The following is a 20,287-nucleotide window of genomic DNA, read 5'->3' on the forward strand; positions in this document are numbered from 1 at the left end:
TCCTACAGTTTGCATTCAAGGGTCGGGCATATCAGTACAAAGTCCTACCCTTCGGGCTGGCCCTGTCGCCCCACGTCTTCATGAAGGTTGCGGAGGCGTCCATTGTTCCGCTCAAGGAACAGGGCGTTCGCATTCTCAACTACCTTGACGACTGGCTCATTCTGGCCAGCTCTCAAGAGCAGTTGTGCGAACACAGGGACATGGTGTTAGCTCACCTCAGCCGGTTGGGTCTTGGGTCAACTGGGACAAGAGCAAACTCGCCCCCGGGCAGAGGATCTCTTATCTCGGTATGGAACTGGACTCGGTCGCCCAGACAGCGCGCCTCACCAAGGAGCGCGTCCAGTCAGTGTTGAACTGCCTGAGTACGCTCAAGCGCAGGACAGCAGCCCCACTGAAACTCTTTCAGAGGCTCCTGGGGCATATGGCATCCGCAGCCACATCGCTCGGATTGCTTCATATGAGGCCGCTTCAACACTGGCTCCACGGTCGGGTCCCGAGATGGGCGTGGCAGCGCGGTACGTTCCGTGTCCCCATGACACCAAACTGCCGTCACACTCTTACCAAGTGGTCGGACCCTTCGTTCCTGCGGGCTGGAGTTCCCCTCGAACAAGTGTCCAGACATGTTGTGGTCCACACAGATGTCTCTGCCACGGGGTGGGGTGCCACATACAACGGGCACGCAGCGTCGGGTCTGTGGACGGGGCCTCAACTGCATTGGCATATCAATTGCCTCGAGTCGCCTCAAGGAGCTGCTGTCAGACAAGCACGTACTGGTCCACTCGGACATCAACCGTCAGGGTGGTCTACACTCCCACCGCATGTCGCAACTCGCCCGCCATCTCTTGCTATGGAGTCAGAAGCATCTGAGGTCACTTCATGCCATTCATGTCCCAGGCGTTCTCAACCGTGCAGCCGACGAGCTCTCACGGCAGCCTCCGCTTCCGGGCGAATGGAGACTCCATCCCCAGGTGGTCCAGCTGATTTGGCAGCGCTTCGGCGAGGCACAGATAGATCTGTTCGCCTCCCCAGAGACTGCCCACTGCCAGTTGTTTTATTCCCTGACCGACAGCATGCTCAGCACGGATGCTCTGGCACACAGCTGGCCCCGGGGCCTACGCAAGTATGCGTTTCCCCCAGTGAGCTTTCTCGCACAGCTCATATGCAAAGTCAGGGAGGACGAGGGGCAGGTCTTGCCAGTGGCTCCGTATTGGCCCACTCAGACCTGGTTTTCGGATCTGACGCTCCTCGCGACAGCACCTCCCTGGCCCATTCCTCTGAGGAAGGACCTTCTGACTGGATATGTGCCCAAGGTTCCTACCACTCCCTTCCGAGATCAGGTAGTGAACCTGCAAGCGCTGCCTTTGGAGGAGGCAGACCCAGCCCTGGCTTTGCTCTGTCCCGTCCGCGCTCTGCGCCTGTACGTGGATAGAACGAGAAGCTTTAGGACCTCAGATCAGCTCTTTGTCTGTTACGGAGGCCAGCAGAAGGGAAAGGCTGTCTCCAAGCAGAGGATGGCCCACTGGATAGTGGATGCCATCGCCTTGGCTTATCAGTCCCAAGGCGTGCCTTGCCCGCTCGGGTTGAGACCCCACTCCACTAGAGGAGTGGCCTCTTCCTGGGCACTGGCGCACGGCGCCTCGCTGACAGACATCTGTAGAGCTGCGGGCTGGGCGACACCCAACACGTTCGCTAGATTCTATAGCCTTCGTGTGGAACCGGCATCTTCCCGTGTTCTCGCTTCCAGCAGCCGGTAGACACGAAGAGCCCGTTCTAGTGTTGGCTTGCAATGCCACTCCCGCCCCCTGGGCCGGATATGTGCATCCATTACTCCAGTGGAGTTCCCCACTTGGCGAACCCTGTCGAGTTCCTCCGCCTCCCCTTTCGGCTCGGACATTGCGTCTTTTTCATTATCTACATAGATATTAAAATCACCAACTACAAGGACTTTATCCGCAGCTAGTACTAACTCTGATAGAAAATCAGCAAATTCTTTGATAAAGTCTGTATGGTGCCCTGGTGGCCTGTATACAATAGCCAGCACAAATGTCAACTTACATAATGTTACATAAAGCACTATCACTTCGAAGGAATTATATTTGAAAGACTTTTGAGTAATACTAAAGACATTACTATAAAATACAGCAACACCTCCACCTTTGCCTTTCTGACGAGGATTGTGTCAATAATCGTAACCTTAAGGGCTAGACTCATTTAAAGTAATGTAATCGTCTAGTTTTAGCCAGGTTTCTGTCAAACACAGCACATCTAGATTATTGTCTGTGATAATATACTTTACAATAAGTGCTTTGGAAGAAAGGGATCTAATATTCAGCAACCCAAGCTTTATCATTTGTTTATCAGTATTATCTCTGTTTTTTATTTTGTTGAACATCAATTAAATTTTTACCCTTAAAATGGGTTTAGAAGTTTTTTGTATTTACTAAGTCGGGGTACAGACACAGTCTCTTTGTGATAATATCTAAGTGAAAGAGTTTCTATGTGTTGTGATTTATCTGACTTCTGTGACGTGAGACAGCTAGCAGATGGTCGGCTTAGCCGGTCTGTCTGCTCTCTTGAGACTGCTCTCATTAGAGTTACAAATGATTTGCTCTTATCTTCAGATCATGGTTGTATCTCTCTATTAGTGTTACTAGATCTTAGTGCTGCATTTGACACTATCGACCACAACATTCTTTTGAATAGACTCTAAACTTATGTTTGCATTAGTGGAACTGCATTGGCATGGTTCAAATCATACTTATCTGACCATTATCAGTTTGTAGCAGTAAACAAAGAGATGTCATACCGATCACAAATTCAGTGTGGAGTACCACAAGGATCAGTACTAGGACCGTTGCTTTTCACTCTGTACATGCTACCCTTGGGAGATATCATTAGGAAGCATGCCGTTAGTTTTCAATGTTATGCTGATGATATTCAGCTCTATATTTCTTCACGCCCTGACAAAATTTACCAATTCACAAAATTAACGGAATGCATAGCTGATATAAAAAATTTGGATGACTAGTAATTTCCTATTACTAAATTCAGAAAAAAACAGAGATTCTAATTATTGGACCAAAAACCTCTGCAAGTAATAATCTGGAATACTGTCTAACACTTGATGGCTGCTCTGTTAAGTCTTCGTCATCAGTTAGGAACCTTGGTTGTGCTCTTTGATACCAATCTTTCATTTGAAAGCCAAATTTCTAGCATCTGTAAAACCGCATTCTTCCATCTTAAAAATATAACTAAACTACGACATATGCTCTAAATGACAAATGCGGAACAGTAAGTTGACCTCAAGGCTAGATTATTGTAATGCACTACTTGGTGGTTGCCCTGCACATTTAATAAACAAACCACAGCTGGTCCTAAACACAGCAGTTAGAGTTCTTACTAGAACCTGGAAGTATGACCACATTAGCCCGATTCTGTCAACACTGCATTGGCTACCTATTAAACATCGTATAGATTTTAAAATCTTGCTGATTACTTAAAAGCACTAAAGGGTTTAGCTCCCCAGTACTTGAGTGAGCTCTTATAGTCCTACATGCATTATAGTCCTACATGTCTATGGCAATCTCAGAATTCTGGCCAGTTAACAATACCTAGAATATCAAAATCAACCGCAGGCAGTAGATCCTTCTCCTATTTGGCACCTAAACTTTGGAACAGATATTCCAAGCATTGTTCGGGAAGCAGACACTCTGTCAGTTTAAATCTAGACTAAAAAACGCATCTCTTTAACCTGGCATACACATAACATATTATCAATTTATATTTTCACATCTGTTAAAGGATTGTTAGGCTGCATAAATTAGGTCAGCTGGAATTGGGAACACGTCCTATAACACCCGATGTACTCGTTACATCATAAGAAGAATGGCATCTACGCTAATATTAGTCTCTCTGTTTATCCCAAGGTTTACCGTAGTCAGCTGGATCCGGGCCATATCCAGATCAGATGGAGGACCTGCACCTAGACACGACCACAACACATCCCTGAAATGTCAGCTAAATTGTGTCAACTATCCCCTGTGAAGACCTCATCGACACGACAGCCAGTGGCACAGATCCTCAACAAAACCGTTTCCATACCGGCGTGATGAATCCGATCTTCAACCAGATGGAACTGAATTCAATATTTTGACTGTTCCGATCTGACTTATGACCCGTAATGCGGCCTGAATCATAATCATGCACTGTTTGTTGTTGGCCAAAGGGGAACTGGCCACCCGACTGAGCCTGGTTTCTCCCAAGGTTTTTTTTTCTCCATTTTTGTCACCTGATGGAGTTTGGGTTCCTTGCCGCTGTTGCCTCTGGCTTGCTTAGTTGGAGACACTTGACATTCAACTTGATATTCAACAATCAAGTTGAATGTCAAGTTGATCTGCCTGCATTGGCACCATTCTATGCGAATTGAACTGAGCTGGACAATGACATCACTGTTTTCTCCAGAGCTGCTGTATAGATAAATGAACTAAAGTAATACCTAATGATTTTTACAATGGAATGAATCAGTACTTAACTTACTTAAGCTGGACAATGACACCATTTTCTTCTAGAGCTGATGTGCAGCCAAAATTGTTTTCCTGTTATCACTGTAAAGCTGCTTTGACACAATCTGCATTGTAAAAAGCACTATATAAATAAAGGTGACTTGACTTGACTATAGATTTGAGTTATGTGCAGTTTCTTATATTCACCGTTACTGCCTGTAATGACATTATAATGGCGTCTATCATATTTAACGCCATGTGCGCACTCTAGACAAAATCTTGTGGACCAAGTACTGCAACAACTTTAATTATGTAACAATGTTTACTGTGAATGTTATTGAATTAACTGTATATCTAAAATATTTGGTATTGTTTGCTATTTTCAGACCACTCATTGTTACTAACTAAATAAACAGTAAACTCGAAACTCTGGTTCAAATTAGTCTTATGTGTTCTTGCCAAAACACCAGTGCAGATACAAATCCACCTGTTCCAGCACAAATACGGCTTTACTTAATTCTCCACAACAGAGATAGCTTGTTGGACTTCCTTTATTGAGACTTATTTAGATATGTCAGTTCTCTACTTTTGCCCAGTACCTTCAATGGAGAATATTTTTTCCCTTAGTTGGTTCAGGATCGTGGTGAGAGCACTGAAACTCTCTGTCTCAAACACAAACTGAGGAGACGATGCGATCACCTCCAGCTCAGGATGAGAATACTCCTTACCAACCTGACAAAAAAAAAAAAAAAAATATATATATATATATATATATATATATAAAATAAGATAACCAGCATTTATTGAATAGATTGATTTTTAATTTTTTAATTAAATCTATTCAAAGGAATATTATAGGTTAAAATAAGCCACTTTCACACAATAAATACTGTAAATTACTGTAAAATGGCCAGATTTACTTTTCCAGAAAATGCACCAAATCTGCCATTAAAATAGTTTGGGGAAAATTAACACTGAACATCCAATTTCATTATGTGATGCAAGACAAAAACAATGATTTCGAAGATTAACTCATGTTTTCTTTTGTTTTTGTTTGTTTGTTTTTTATCACTTATTGCAAAACTGGCCATGATGTAAACCAGTTGTTCTAATGGATTTGAAAACTAGGTATATGTGTTGGAGCAGGGTTGGAACTGACCTCTGCAGGGTTGTGGCCCTCCAGGAACTGAGTTTTGAACCCCTACTGTATTTGCATTAATAGAAGGTCATTTAAAATTAAGTTTTTTATATAAAGTATTTCTCCAAAATTAATTTATAATAGTATTTTTGTAAGCATTGCAGTGGAAAACAAAAACATTGTCAGTGTGTCCAGACTTTGTAAGTGCTCAGACCAGTAATCCTGTTCTTTGTTTACACATAGCATCATAATGATAATTTACTGGATTTTTACTGGTAATATTAAAACTTCTCAGCATGGAAAATTGAAAGAACAGATTTATTGTTATTTCTGAAAAGGTCCCGTCACAGAAATATTTTACTCTCTCAGGTCTTGTACACAAATGATCGCCAATCTAAAAAATTTCCAGAAAAGACTGTAGGTGTGAAAGCACTTATAAGCTCTAATAGAGGAGTTCTGTGCTAACCGCATGATAGAGTTTAAGCTGTATTTAACCTGGAATATTCCTTTCAATTTATTTCATTATTCATGTTTACCCCAATGGCAAATCGTGTGATGTCTCGTTCATTTGCTTTCAGGATTACATTCTTAAATTCCTCTTTGGGGTCATTTGATTTTCCATCAGTGATCACCAGCAATAACTTCTGAGAGTTGCTTCGCATTCCCACCTTCTCAGAAAACATCTCTTCACTGGGGAGAAGGGGGAATGAAAGAGCAATAAACAGCAACTTTTTGGCTTCACATCATAGCAGAACCCATTTATATTGCACAATAAATATATGGCAGTACAGTGGAGTTTAAGCTGTACAAGTAATCAAATTAATAATTGTGATTACAATAATGGCTGCACTCACAGTACAAAACGTATTGCAGAAGGCGTGTAAGTATCTCCCTGTGCCTGGGTCACATCTTTCATTAGTTGGTCTGGGTCTCGATTCACGGCAAAGTTCTCAAAATGAAAGACAGCTGAAACTCTGGTGGAGAACTTGGCCACTGCCACCTGAGACACAGAATCAATATGAATATGACACCATAGTGATATAACAAATAAAGGCTGGACGCTAGGCATCATACACTTGCCGAGTTAAAGGTAGGGTAGGCAATATTTTTATAATCATTTTTTGTTATACTGGTTGAGACTCTTCACCAGTATTCTGAAAGCAATCAATAATAGAAGTGGTCTATATATTAAAACATGTACATATATCTTCTGTGGAAGTCTCAGGACCAAAAAATGTTCGTCCAATCATTGCATTCAGTCGGTGCCTGTCAGCATACAGTGCTGCTTGAAAGTTGAAAGTTGAAAATGTGAATAATTTTAACAAAATAAGAGAGATCATACAAAATACATGCTATTTTTTATTTAGAAACCGAGTGTGTCCGAGAGCGAGCAAACCTGCGCGCGAGAGAGATCGAGTTGTCAGAGAGCGAGCGACACTGTGCGAGAGAGACCCGAGGCTCGGAGCATTAGTAAATTACTAAACATGGATCAGATTATATGTAATCATTAAAACAATTCTACAGTAGGAGTGGAATTTGGGGACCAATATTGGTGGTGGTTGAGGAGATTCCCCCTTCCATATGTAAAGCGCTTTGAGTACCCAGAAAAGCGCTATATGAATGTAAGGAATTATTATTATTATTGTTATAAAATTGGGATAAAAGTTTAATAGAAAGAACACAACAGCCATTTACTATAATTCTAGCTACCATTTCAATACCGTTTTACATTTGCAGCAATGGTTACAGCTATAATTCTACAATATAAAAATACATTACATAAACGATACATAATTAACATCTCTAATAGCCTATGTAGTATATAATGTATACAGACATATCAAACTATTTTTCAGTAGATGGAGAAAAAATAAATAAAGAATAAATAGATATGGTACATAATTTGCTATTTATTAAAGCACAGGCAAAAAATAGGCATTGACAAATTGGCTAAAACTGACCCAAACTGAATCCCAGCTTAAATATAAACAGGAAGTCAAGAAAAAGGAAAATAGTACTTGCTTTATCTTAAATCCTTTAAAGAATTTGTTCATTTGTTCAATTAAATTCTCATTATTCATTTACCCCGATGCTATCCCAAATGTGCACAACTGCCTTTCTTCAGCAGAAGACAGACATTTTTAGAAAGAGAGATCTGTAGATGCATACCATGAAAATAAAAGACTGCAATTATTTGGAAAGTCCAAAAGTAATGCATGCACAACTTGATCAATTAATGTCTTATAGCAAAACAATAGGTGTATAAAAAATAAATTAATTAATTAATTAAATAAAAAAAAAAGGAAGGAAGGGGACCTTATTATAATATTACCGCCCCCTGAATCTGTATGTTTCCACCCACGGCGCCACCATTGTTTTCGCAAGCGTCGAGTAACACTGGTCCTGGAGTGCAGCATCAGCCTGTCCCGCAGTTTAGCTACAACCCTGATCAAACACACTTGAATGTCTTCAGGATTACTAAAGCTACTAAAGGAAGGTGAGCTGTGTCAGAGCAAAACTCTGCAGGACAGCAGCACTCAAGAACGTCCATCCCTGAGCTTGTGATATGTCTCAGCTATGTAAACATTATCTATGATCTGTTAACGTCTAGATAATGGCAAACATATGAGTCTCCATAAAACTCTGAGCCACTAAGGATGCAGTGGTGCAATTTTATTTATGAAGGGAATGTGGCTAGATAAATTCATATAGCATGTGTAAGTCATTAACACTAGATAGGATTGCACAACAATAGAACACAATAGGATTGCTCCTGTCTGCCTCGCTGCTCAGATTGGTTTGCGTCTGTAACTCCGTATAGCTTTGTTTTGAATCTCTTACTTTTATTCATTGTTGCTTATTTTTTTATTACCGTATATGTAATATTGCCTACCACACTAATCTGACGTCGCTAGCTTGTAATATTTGAATCTAAATCGCTGTTACAACGCATTTGCATTTGCAGCGCTAGCTTGTTAACTTGTTAACAGTCGCTCGCGCGCTCCTTTTTCAACGCGTTCTTCAAACAGCTGTGGTAAGTCGGATCAGTCTACAAACACGGTGAGTCATGTCATCCTCTCCCAGCATTGCTACCTGTTCCATTTGCCACATGTTTACCATAGCTCTCTCTGTCAGTGATGAGGGATTTACATGTCATAAATGTAGGGAAATAGTCAGGCTGACAGAGAGAATCTCAGAATTAGAGACACGCATCCAAACTTTAATCGAGGATAGTAAGAATGCAAGGGCTTCAGATACTGTTTTGGATGCGACTAGCTTAGTGAACTCTGTACATTGTTCGGTTCCGGCTGTAGAGCCCGCACAGCAGGGCACTTGGGTAACGGTGAGGCGGCCTAGCCGCGAAAAACACCACTCTTCCGTTCCAATAAGAACATCAAACAGGTTCTCCCCACTCAGTGATACACCCACTGAGAATCCTGTTGAAAGTGCCCTAGTTATTGGCGATTCTATTACACGGAACGTGAAAATAGAGACACCAGCCACCATAGTCACATGTTTGCCGGGAGCCAGAGCACCTGACATCAAAGCAAATTTAAAAGTGCTGGCTAATGCTAATCGTAAATACTCTAAGATTATTATTCACGTCGGCACTAATGATGTTCGACTTCGCCAGTCGGAGATCACTAAAATTAACATTAAAGAGGTGTGTGAACTCGCAAGTACAATGTCAGGAGAAGTAATTTGCTCTGGCCCCCTTCCTGTTCGTCGGAGTGATGAGATAGTTAGCAGATTATCATCACTCAATGGCTGGCTGTCTAAGTGGTGTCCGCAAAATAATATAGGTTTCATAGATAATTGGAAAAGTTTTTGGGGCAGACCTGACCTGTTAAAAAGAGATGGTATTCATCCCTCCCGGGATGGTGCTGCTCTTCTCTCTAGTAATATGGCACATAGTCTTAGAACTGAAACATGACAAACTGGGGCCCAGGTCAGAAAGCAGCAGACAAACTGGCTAAACCGACCGTCTGCTAGCTGCCTCACGTTACAGAAGTCAGAAAATTCAGATAACTCTCAACACATAGAAACTCTTACACCTAGATATTTTCAAATAGAGACTGTGTCTGTACCCCGAATTAGTAAAAACAAAAAACTTCCAAACCCATTTAATGGTAAAAATTTAATTGATGTTCAACAAATAAAAAATAGAGATAATAATGCTAAACAAATGATAAAACTCGGGTTGTTAAATATTAGATCCCTTTCTTCAAAATCACTTATTGTTAATGATATTATCAAAGATAATAATCTAGATGTGCTGTGTTTGACAGAAACTTGGCTAAAACCGGACGATTACATTACTTTAAATGAGTCTAGTCCTCAAGGTTATGATTATCGACACAATGCCCGTCAGAAAGGCAAAGGGGGAGGTGTTGCTGTAATCTATAGTAATATTTACAGTATTAGTCAGAAGTCTTTCAAATATAATTCCTTCGAAACTATGGTACTTTACGTAACATTATGTAAGTTGACATTTGTGCTGGCTACTGTATACAGGCCACCAGGACACAATACAGACTTTATCAAAGAATTTGCTGACTTTCTATCAGAGTTAGTACTAGCTGCAGGTAAAGTCCTTGTTGTTGGTGATTTTAATATTCATGTAGATAATAAAAAAGACGCATTAGGATTGGCATTTGCAGATATTCTAAACTCTATTGGTGTTAGACAACATGTGTCAGGACCCACTCATTGTCATAATCATACTTTAGATCTAATATTGTCACATGGAATCGATATTGATGCTGTTGAAATTCTGCAGCAGAGTGACGACATCTCAGATCATTATCTAGTCTCGTGTATACTACATTTAGTCAAGGCGGCTAAACTGCCTCCATGCCATAAATATGGTAGAACCATCACTTCTACCACTAAAGATTGCTTTATAAATAATCTTCCTGATCATTTTCATCGCCTTAGCATACCAGACAGCTTAGAAGACCTCGATGTTGCAACAGAAACTATTGCCTCTGTCTTTTCCAGCACATTAGACTCAGTTGCTCCTTTGCGTTTAAAAAAGATTAAGGAAATTAATCCAATGCCATGGTACAATGACCACACTCGGGCCCTAAAGTTAGCAGCCAGAAAAATGGAGCGCAGCTGGAAGAAATCAAAACTAGAAGTATTTCGTATTTCGTGGAGAGAGAGAATGATTGAGTACAGAAAGGCCTTAAAATCTGCTAGATCTGCCTATTTTTCAAAACTCTTAGAAGAAAATAAACACAACCCTAGGTATTTATTTGATACAGTGGCTAAATTAACAAGAAATAAAGCTTCAACTTCTGATGTTTCCAAAGAGCACAGCAGTAATGACTTTATGAACTTCTTTACTTGCAAGATTGATAATATTAGAGAAAAAATAATAACCATGCAACCGTCTACTACAGTATCGTGTCAGATAGTGCATTGTAGTGTCCCTGAGGAAAAATTCAATTCATTTACTGCTTTAGGAGAGGAAGAATTGTCTAAACTTGTTAAATCATCAAAATCAACAACATGTATGTTAGACCCTATACCGACTAAGCTATTGAAAGAAATGCTTCCAGAGGTCATAGACCCTCTTCTCAATATCGTCAATTCATCTTTATCATTAGGATACGTACCAAAAACTTTTAAGCTGGCTATTATTAAACCTATTATTAAAAAACCACAACTTGATCCTAGAGAATTAGTCAATTACAGGCCGATCTCAAATCTCACTTTTCTGTCAAAAATACTAGAAAAGGCAGTATCATCACAGCTATGTTCCTTTTTAGAAAGAAATGGTATCTGTGAGGATTTCCAGTCAGGATTTAGACCGTACCATAGTACTGAGACTGCTCTCATTAGAGTTACTAATGATTTGCTCTTATCATCAGATCGTGGTTGTATCTCTCTATTAGTGTTACTGGATCTTAGTGCAGCATTTGACACTATTGATCACAATATTCTTTTAAATAGACTCGAAAATTATGTTGGCATTAGTGGAATTGCATTGTCATGGTTCAAATCATACTTATCTGACCGTTATCAGTTTGTAGTAGTAAACGAAGACATGTCATATCGATCACAAGTTCAATATGGAGTACCACAAGGCTCAGTACTAGGACCGTTACTGTTCACTCTGTACATGCTACCCTTGGGAGATATCATTAGGAAGCATGGCGTTAGTTTTCACTGTTACGCTGATGATACTCAGCTCTATATTTCTTCGCGCCCTGACGAAACTTACCAATTCACAAAATTAACGGAGTGCATAGCTGATATAAAAAATTGGATGACCAGTAATTTCCTACTACTAAATTCAGAAAAAACAGAGATTCTAATTTTTGGACCAAAAACTTCTTCACGTAATAACCTAGAATATTGTCTAACACTTGATGGCTGCTCTGTTAAGTCTTCGTCGTCAGTTAGGAACCTAGGTGTGCTCTTTGATACCAATCTTTCATTTGAAGGCCATGTTACTAGCATCTGTAAAACCGCATTCTTCCATCTTAAAAATATATCTAAACTACGACATATGCTCTCAATGAAAAATGCAGAACAGTTAGTTCATGCGTTCATGACCTCAAGGCTAGATTACTGTAACGCTCTACTGGGTGGTTGTTCTGCTCGCCTGATAAATAAACTACAGCTCGTACAAAATGCAGCAGCTAGAGTTCTTACTAGAACCAGGAAGTATGACCATATTAGCCCAGTTCTGTCAACACTGCATTGGCTTCCTGTTAAACATCGTATAGATTTTAAAATCTTGCTAATTACTTACAAAGCACTAAATGGTTTAGCTCCCCAGTACCTGAGCGAGCTCCTAATTCATTATAGTCCTTCACGTCTATTGCGATCTCAGAATTCAGGCCAGCTGATAATACCTAGAATATCAAAATCAACTGCAGGTGGTAGATCCTTCTCCTATTTGGCACCTAAACTCTGGAACAATCTTCCTAGCATTGTTCGGGAAGCAGACACACTCTGTCAGTTTAAATCTAGACTAAAAACGCATCTCTTTAACCTGGCATACACATAACACATTACCAATTTATATTTCCAAATCCGTTAAAGGATTATTAGGCTGCATAAATTAGGTCAGCCGGAACCGGGAACACTTCCTATAACACCTGATGTACTCGTTACATCAGAAGAAGAATGGCATCTACGCTAATATTAGTCTTTCTGTTTATCCCGAGGTTCACCGTAGTCAACCGGATCCGGGCCGTATCCAGGTGAGACCAAGGACCTGCACCTTGACACGACCACAACGCAGCCCTGAAGTATCAGCAGAGATTGAGTCAACTAGATCATCCCCTGTGAAGGCCTCATCGACACGACAGCCACGACACAGTTCCTCAACAACCGTCCATACCGGCGTGATGAATACGATCCTCAATTGGATGGAACTGAAATAAATACTTTTAATGTTGCGATCCTATTGGACTTATGATAGCAACCTGAATTGTAACAAAGCACTGTTGGCCAGAGGAGAACTGGCACCCCGACTAAGCCTGGTTTCTCCCAAGGTTTTTTTCTCCATTTTAACACCAATTTGCCACTTGTCTGCCACCTGATGTCACCTGATGGAGTTTGGGTTCCTTGCCGCTGTCGCCTCTGGCTTGCTTAGTTGGGGACACTTGACTTGACATTTTGATATTCAACAGTGCTTTTGATCTGCCTGCATTGACACTATTCTTTAAGAGCTGCTGTGCAGTCAAACAATGTACCAGTTATCAATGTAAAGCTGCTTTGACACAATCTACATTGTAAAAAGCGCTATATAAATAAAGGTGACTTGACTTGACTTGACTAGAATGCTTCACACGATCGTCAGTAAAACACAGGATTTGCACAGAAAATGATTCTCAAAGATGGATCGGTACCAACTGATCTAATTTCATATATATTTATTTCGTGATGTTTGCAAATTGTCTTCCTTATGTGTTTAGTTAGCACGTTGCTAATGTACTGTTAAAAGTGGCTAAAGTTACCCTTGTTTCTTACTGTATTCACGGAGACCAGAGCCATTTCGTTATTTTTATTTTAACCCAAAAACGCGTGTAGTCTGTATAATTCATAAACGCATTGAGTCTCTCCAACAGTGTGTAGCTTTAGCCACGTTAACTGTGTAGCACGCTATCAAAATCATTCAGAATCGAATTTTAGCAAACATCCACAAAACACATGGCATACCTATGTTATATGCTGCATCGAGAATAGTTTGTAATGATCCATTTTCCGAGTTAGCTTCAGTATAATGTATGCCTCAATGTACTGGAATGATGAGCGAGCTTGGGGGCGGGGAGCATGAGCTCATTTGCATTTAAAGCAACCCACCCACAAAAACGGCTTGATTTTGCTCACACCCAAATCGGGGCAAATTTGACAAGCTATAATAAATGATCTATGGGGTATTTTGAGCTGAAACCAGAGAATTATATTATGTCTTGTCAAAAGGGGCATAATAGGTCACCTTTAAATGAAACAGAAAATGAACTGTTTAGTAGATGAACGTAAATAAAACTTAAAAAGTAAATAAATGAGGGTGTATGTTTGTTTGTTACAGTGGAGAAAACAAGACAAAATAGGCCTATCATCTTAACAGAAACAGGGGCAAAGACATGACCTGATAGTTTAGCTGCGTGTAAAAGGAAGTGAATGATTGTGTTTTCCCAGTTGTAAAGAGTGAATAATTAAGTGATTGAGTGTATGTCTGTATGCTATAGGTGTATGCTATATACAGGTAACATGCATGTGTGAATTTGCATGTGCATCACAAATGCACAGATGGTAGGCTACTGCACGTGTGCACAAAGTTTGCGAAAGTACATGACTCTGCCCTTAATAAATCAGAAATAGCCTACATGTAAATCAATTTATTGAAGGCCTACTAATTTACACACACTCGGTCTCTCGCGCGCATTGACGCTCGCTCTCGGACACGCTCTTTTTCTCTCGCGCAGGTTTGCTCGCTCTCGGACACACTCGATCTCTCTCACGTGCACACTCGGTCTCTCTCACGCAGGTTTGATCGCTCTCAGACACACTAGGTCTCTCTCGCGCAGTGTCGTTCGCTCGCAGAGTTTGCTTCACTTTTGTCCAGTCCGGTGCCTCATACCGCACACCCTGCTCATGCAGACATCACAAGTCATCAGCAGAAAGTAAAGTTATGCAGAGTTGTAGACAGACAGTCACTGAGTGCCACAAACAAATAGCAGCCACCTAGGGTTGTGCGATTAATCATAATTGATTTTCGATTTCAATTTTGGCTTCCAGCGTTTATGAAAAAAATATAATTGAGGTAAAATGATTATTGTGCCGCTGCTGCATTCCTTTCTGCGCACTTTCCTTTGCTTTGAGACATGAGGTAATTAAACGCTGTCTCTCGTGAAGCTTTGCAGACTCTGCTGTGTGCGGTCATGTGTTTTGAAAGTAATTGGAAGTAATGGCTTTGGAGCACTCTGAAGGGAAGGTGGGATCTCATGCTTTCAAAGCTAGCTTGCTATTGCTAGCCTCTCCAAAATTTCCTACCTTACCTTTAAATGACTACAGAGAAAAACTAGGCATCACACACTAAATGGCTAAGAATTATACCAGACTTTCATGTCATTCAAACACCAATATTCACCTAAAATCTATAGACTGGGAAAAAAATATGTGCAAAAGTTGTGTATTCCAGTCTTAAAAGACATAGACACACTGTACATACACACCTGGGCTCGTGTGTCCAAGAACATGGCAATCAAGTTCTTGATGAATCTGATCATCGTTTCAAAATTTTCTGCGGTAATACTGCCAGAGTCATCAAACAGAATAACTGCATCCAGCATATCATGACACTCTGAAACACACAAAAACACAATCTGCAGGTTGACATAAAACAACAGTGTTCCACCTGAAAATCTACAATTTGTAAATACTATGATTTGGCCACTAATTGTAATCTTGCATATATTTAGGGTGGATATTATAGTTGGAACACAGGCTTTTTCTATAAAAGGCTATAGTTGATAAACGACAATTGCAAAATATGTATGCATACACACAATAAAAATTTCAAATCCACATTCCAAAAAAATACATTGGAAAAAATATTTAAAAAATAAATATTATTGAAAATAGTTCAATAAAATTATATAATAAAGGTAACACATAATATTTATATTATATAATCATATTTTTACATAAAATGCAAAAAAATAACAATTTGATTTTTATTAGGTCAAGAGACAATTTAATACATTTTTTTTTTAGAACACAGCATTAGAATAGTAATATTGTGACTGAGGAATTGTATTATCAGTTCAGTGTTGTAATACCCTGGAAAGCTGGCTTCATCATGTTAGCAGCAGTGAAGTTAGGGCTGATCTCCACACACTGACCATTAAGATAGTTAAACCCCTCACATTTGTGCATAAAACGAGGACCACACACCTGGAAGAGAGCCAGAGAGATGTTAAAGAAGAACCTGAGCTTTTAAATTAGGAAAATAATGAACTAAGTATGGTGTTTTCACCCTTTTCAACAGAACACACTCCATGCGGTGTACCACTAACACTTCAACTTTTATTCTTGTTCTCCACATCACGTTTCTCACTAGATAGCCCTAGTGGTGCAGTTCCAAATTACATATATTATAGTAAGCAATTACTATGAATTGAACATCAAGTATTGTGTACTTCTCAACACAACTTGCTTCTCTTATAAGATCATTACCTTATTCAAGTCTTATTTACTCAAACAAAATTTATCTCAAGTAAGCATATTCAAATGAACTTTTATGCATTCAAACAAGGCATTTCAAATGGGTATTTCAAAGGAGCATAATGAAATCTTCTGACACACTTTTATCCTTTTAACATAACAGAATATTATCAAACATTTCAGGATTCAGTGTACATTTTACTTTTCTAGATAGGCAGCGATCCACCTACACCCTTTACATATCTTCTTGGTCTGACTTATTTGTTTCTTATCAGACACATTACTCCATCACATAGTCTTGAGTCCACACAGGTGGGCGTCTCTGTCTTAAGCCCCTATTCAGACTCAAAGCAGTGTTTTCCGTTGTACAGCCTCTTTCAGTTATTTCATCCTGTGCAGAGTTTTCCTTTCTTTCTGGGCATAGTGAAAGACGTGTCGAATTCCATCTTTTCCAATCACTTAAGATGAAGGAACTTGGTCCTGTTTGTTGTTGTACTGACAACAGATCAGTGAACCAGGCTTCTCCTTTTTTCACATGAAGAGGCTTCCTCACTCTCACCTTATCTCCAGCCGCAATTTTAAGGAATTTAGATCCTCTCTTACGATCGGTGTATTGTTTACTTTTGTTCTGTCTTTGGGTCACACATGCTCTGACCTGAGTGAATTGATCAGGGATATCCTCAGGCAGAAGAACATTTAACTTTGTTCTCATAGGTCGGCCCCTCAAGAGCAGAAAAGGGGTCTCATCCATTGTAGCATGGGGTGTTGCTCGATAGCTCTTCAACATGGTTAGGACTGCAGATTTCCAGGGCTTACGAGCCATCTCAGCTGCCTGAAGACATTCTTTAAGCACCCTGTTGAACCGTTCAATGGTCCTGTTAGCCTGAGGGTGATAAACACTTGTCTTAAAGGGTTAGTTCACCCAAAAATTAAAATTCTGTCATGAATTACTCACCCTAATGTTGTTCTACACCCTTAAGACCTTTGTTCACCTTCGGAACACAAATTAAGATATTTTTGATGAAATCCGATGGCTCAGTGAGGCCTCTATTAAGAGCAAAGCCATTGAACCTCTCAAGGTCCATAAAGGTACTAAAAACATATTTAAAACAGTTCAGGTGAGTACAGTGATTCTACCTTAATAAAATAAAGGGATGAGAATACTTTTTGTGTGCCAAAAAACCCCAAAATAACTTTTTTCAGCAGTTTAGCCGTTTGATAGGAGATCCGAATCACTGATTTGAGACAAAAGATTCGTAAAGCTCAGAAGCAGTGTTTTGAAATCAGCCATCATGAGATATTGTTGAAAAGTCATTATTTATTTATTTTATTTTTTTGGTGCACAAAAAGTATTCTCGTCCCTGTATAATATTAAGGTAGAACCACTGAACTCACATGAACTGTTTTAAATATGTTTTTAGTACCTTTATGGATCTTGATAGGTTTGGTGGCTTTGCTCTCAATAGTGGCCTCACTGAGCCATCGGATTTCATCAAAAATATCTTAATTTGTGTTCCGAAGATGAACAAGTCTTACAGGTGTAGAATGACATGAGGGTGAGTAATAAATGACATTATTTTCATGTTTGTGTGAACTAACCCTTTAATGTGCTTTATTCCCTGTGTTTTCACGAAATCAGCAAATTCAGACGAAGTGAACTGCAGTCCATTGTCTGTCATGATGGTGCAGGGGTTTCCTTCTCAAGCAAAGATCATGGTCAGAAATTTCAGAACAGTCTCTGTTGTTACTGATGAAGCAAAACCAACTTCTGGCCGTTTGCTAAAATAGTCAGTGTTATTGCAAACTTACAGTCAGTAGCTAGTTTCTTGAAAGGTCCTACTATGTCACTAGCAACATGCTGAAATGGGCCTTTCGGGAACTCCAAAGTTGCATTGGAGCTGTGAACGTTTTGGCCGATTTATCTTTTTTAGATTAGGCCAACCTGACTGAATTGTCTGGTGTAACTGTGACAGCCCTGGACAGTCCTCGCATTCAGCTTTAAAGTCCACTAGTGGTAACACAGTCAGAAACGGCTGAATTTCTGCGATTTCAGAAATCAAATCCTGTTTAATCGATACAGTAGTGACTTTATGGCTCAACTGCATACGTGAGAGACAATCCACCACACAGTTTTTACTACCTGGACGGTACTAAACATCATACTGGAAGCACAGGAGCCTAGCAGACCAACGAGCTACCCTCATGCCTGCTCTATTCATGCCTTTTGTGGAGAGAAGAGTGGTAAGGGCCTGATGATCAGTTCTTAAAGTGAAACGATGTCTTCACACATACATTCTCCACTTTTCAACTGCCCAAACACACGCAAGTGCCTCCTTCTCCACAGTAGAGTATTTCCGCTCAGACTTTGATAAAGTCCTGGATGCAAAAGCTATCACCCATTCAACACCATCAGGATGTAGCTGTGTCAGAACAGTGCCAAGGCCATAATCTGAGGTGTCTCTAGTAATGAATGTGGGTAGGGAAGGATCATAAATAGCAAGAACAGGGCTCTCCAGCAGCATTCTCTTAAGCGTATCAAAGCTATTGACAGTCTCTTTACTCCACGGTAGTGGTGTTTGTGCATCAGCTCAGAGCATTTTGCCTCAGCGGAGGCAAATTCTCAGATGACAACCACAGTAGTGTAGTTTGGAAGTTATTTGTTGATCCACGAAGTGAGTCCTAGGAAAGAACGTGAAGCTACCATGTCTGTAGGTCGAGGTGCCGCAATGGCAGTCAGGTGGTCTGGGCTTGGACGTAGTCCTTCTTTAGAAATTATATGGCCCAGGAACGGAATGCTTGCTTGGTTGACGGAGCTTTTGTCAAAGTTAATCTGCAAGCCAGCCTCCTCTAGCCTTTGATAAACAGCTTGGAGGCTCTTACCATGGGCCTCCTGAGAATTACCATACACTATAATGTTGTCTAAGTAATTCTATACACCGTCCAGCTCCCTTAGGAGCATCATTTTTTTGAAGGCAAGGTAAGCGTCTCAATTTATGACATGCTGGTGTCACTGTTGAATTAACTTGAACTTTGTGGACGAATCCTTTCACACATCCGAGGTGAGTAGCAGATACAGGTGACACTGTGTACACAGGACTTGTGGAATGTTCTGTTGTCTGAGAAGGTGCAGGTGAGATTTCACATTCATTGTCTATGTGCTTTACTTTTCCACTTACAGTGTCCAGGTTCAGCAGTCTAATCAAATCTAACCCTAGTGAGGGAGACCACGCAGTCACTACATAAAAAGTAGCGGGGACTACGTTGTCATTTGCAGATACAACCACTAATGCTGATAAGCAGCCAACAACTGGTAGGTTCTCTTTTGCATAAGTGACAAGTTTGATTTTGGGCTAGGGTCAATGTGCATTATGAAAATTGTTTCCTACACACAGCATCTGGAAGTATGGAAACTGATGTGCCCGTAAATATAATCAGTTGTAACATATGTTTATTAACTCCTGGTGCTTCAATATTCACTTTACAGGTGATCTTATCATTGGTTGAAGCAGATTGTTTAATGTTATCCACACAGAGCACAGTCACATCTGGAACTACCACCTCTCTTACTTCACTACTTCACTCACCGCTGCTTTACACACTCACAGCAAAATGACCCTGTTTTCCACAGTGTCTACATGTTACTTTAGCAGCAGGGCAGTTTTTATCATTTGCCAGATGTTTGTCCGATCCACATCTGGAGCATTGTCGACGTTGCTGGCTAGTCGCTGTTTTTTCGATCCTCCGATCGTCTTTGAGCAGGCTGGGACTGCTTAGTTGACTGCACGCCCTTTCCCCCTCTGCCGTACTTAGTATTCACACCTAATGGCTTGTACCGACTTCATGGCAGTAGCAGTGGAATTGCAGAATAATGACAAATTTTTAACTGCAACTTCCACTTGACATGCGATTTATAATTGCTTTCTCTAAAGTCAGGTCCTCCTCCAATAGTAATTTGTCC

The 20,287-nt window shown here is 40.4% G+C and overlaps 2 protein-coding genes across 12 annotated transcripts in view; one reads left to right on the plus strand and one right to left on the minus strand.

The window, feature by feature from the left end:
* The window catches only part of LOC127512647 (integrin alpha-L-like), a 343,148-nt gene that overhangs the window by 288,520 nt on the left and 34,341 nt on the right, over positions 1–20,287 (minus strand). For all 11 annotated transcript variants that reach the window (XR_007930234.1, XR_007930232.1, XR_007930231.1 and 8 more), the window contains 5 exons: positions 15,945–16,059; positions 15,339–15,466; positions 6,495–6,640; positions 6,177–6,330; positions 5,102–5,234 (listed from right to left, as the gene is read on the minus strand). Coding sequence is in view for 7 of the 11 variants with exons in the window: in XM_051893749.1 (XP_051749709.1) it covers positions 5,102–5,234; positions 6,177–6,330; positions 6,495–6,640; positions 15,339–15,466; positions 15,945–16,059 (676 nt within the window). In the remaining 4 variants the exon portion in view is untranslated. The remainder of the gene's footprint in view (positions 1–5,101; positions 5,235–6,176; positions 6,331–6,494; positions 6,641–15,338; positions 15,467–15,944; positions 16,060–20,287) is intronic.
* Positions 9,892–20,287, plus strand: part of LOC127512682 (uncharacterized) — a 124,340-nt gene continuing 113,944 nt past the window's right edge. The window contains exon 1 of the mRNA XM_051893829.1: positions 9,892–9,983. The gene's annotated coding sequence lies outside the window, so the exon portion shown is untranslated. The remainder of the gene's footprint in view (positions 9,984–20,287) is intronic.

This window comes from Ctenopharyngodon idella, chromosome 5, assembly GCF_019924925.1.
Source record: "Ctenopharyngodon idella isolate HZGC_01 chromosome 5, HZGC01, whole genome shotgun sequence".
NCBI classification, from domain to species: domain Eukaryota; kingdom Metazoa; phylum Chordata; class Actinopteri; order Cypriniformes; family Xenocyprididae; genus Ctenopharyngodon; species Ctenopharyngodon idella.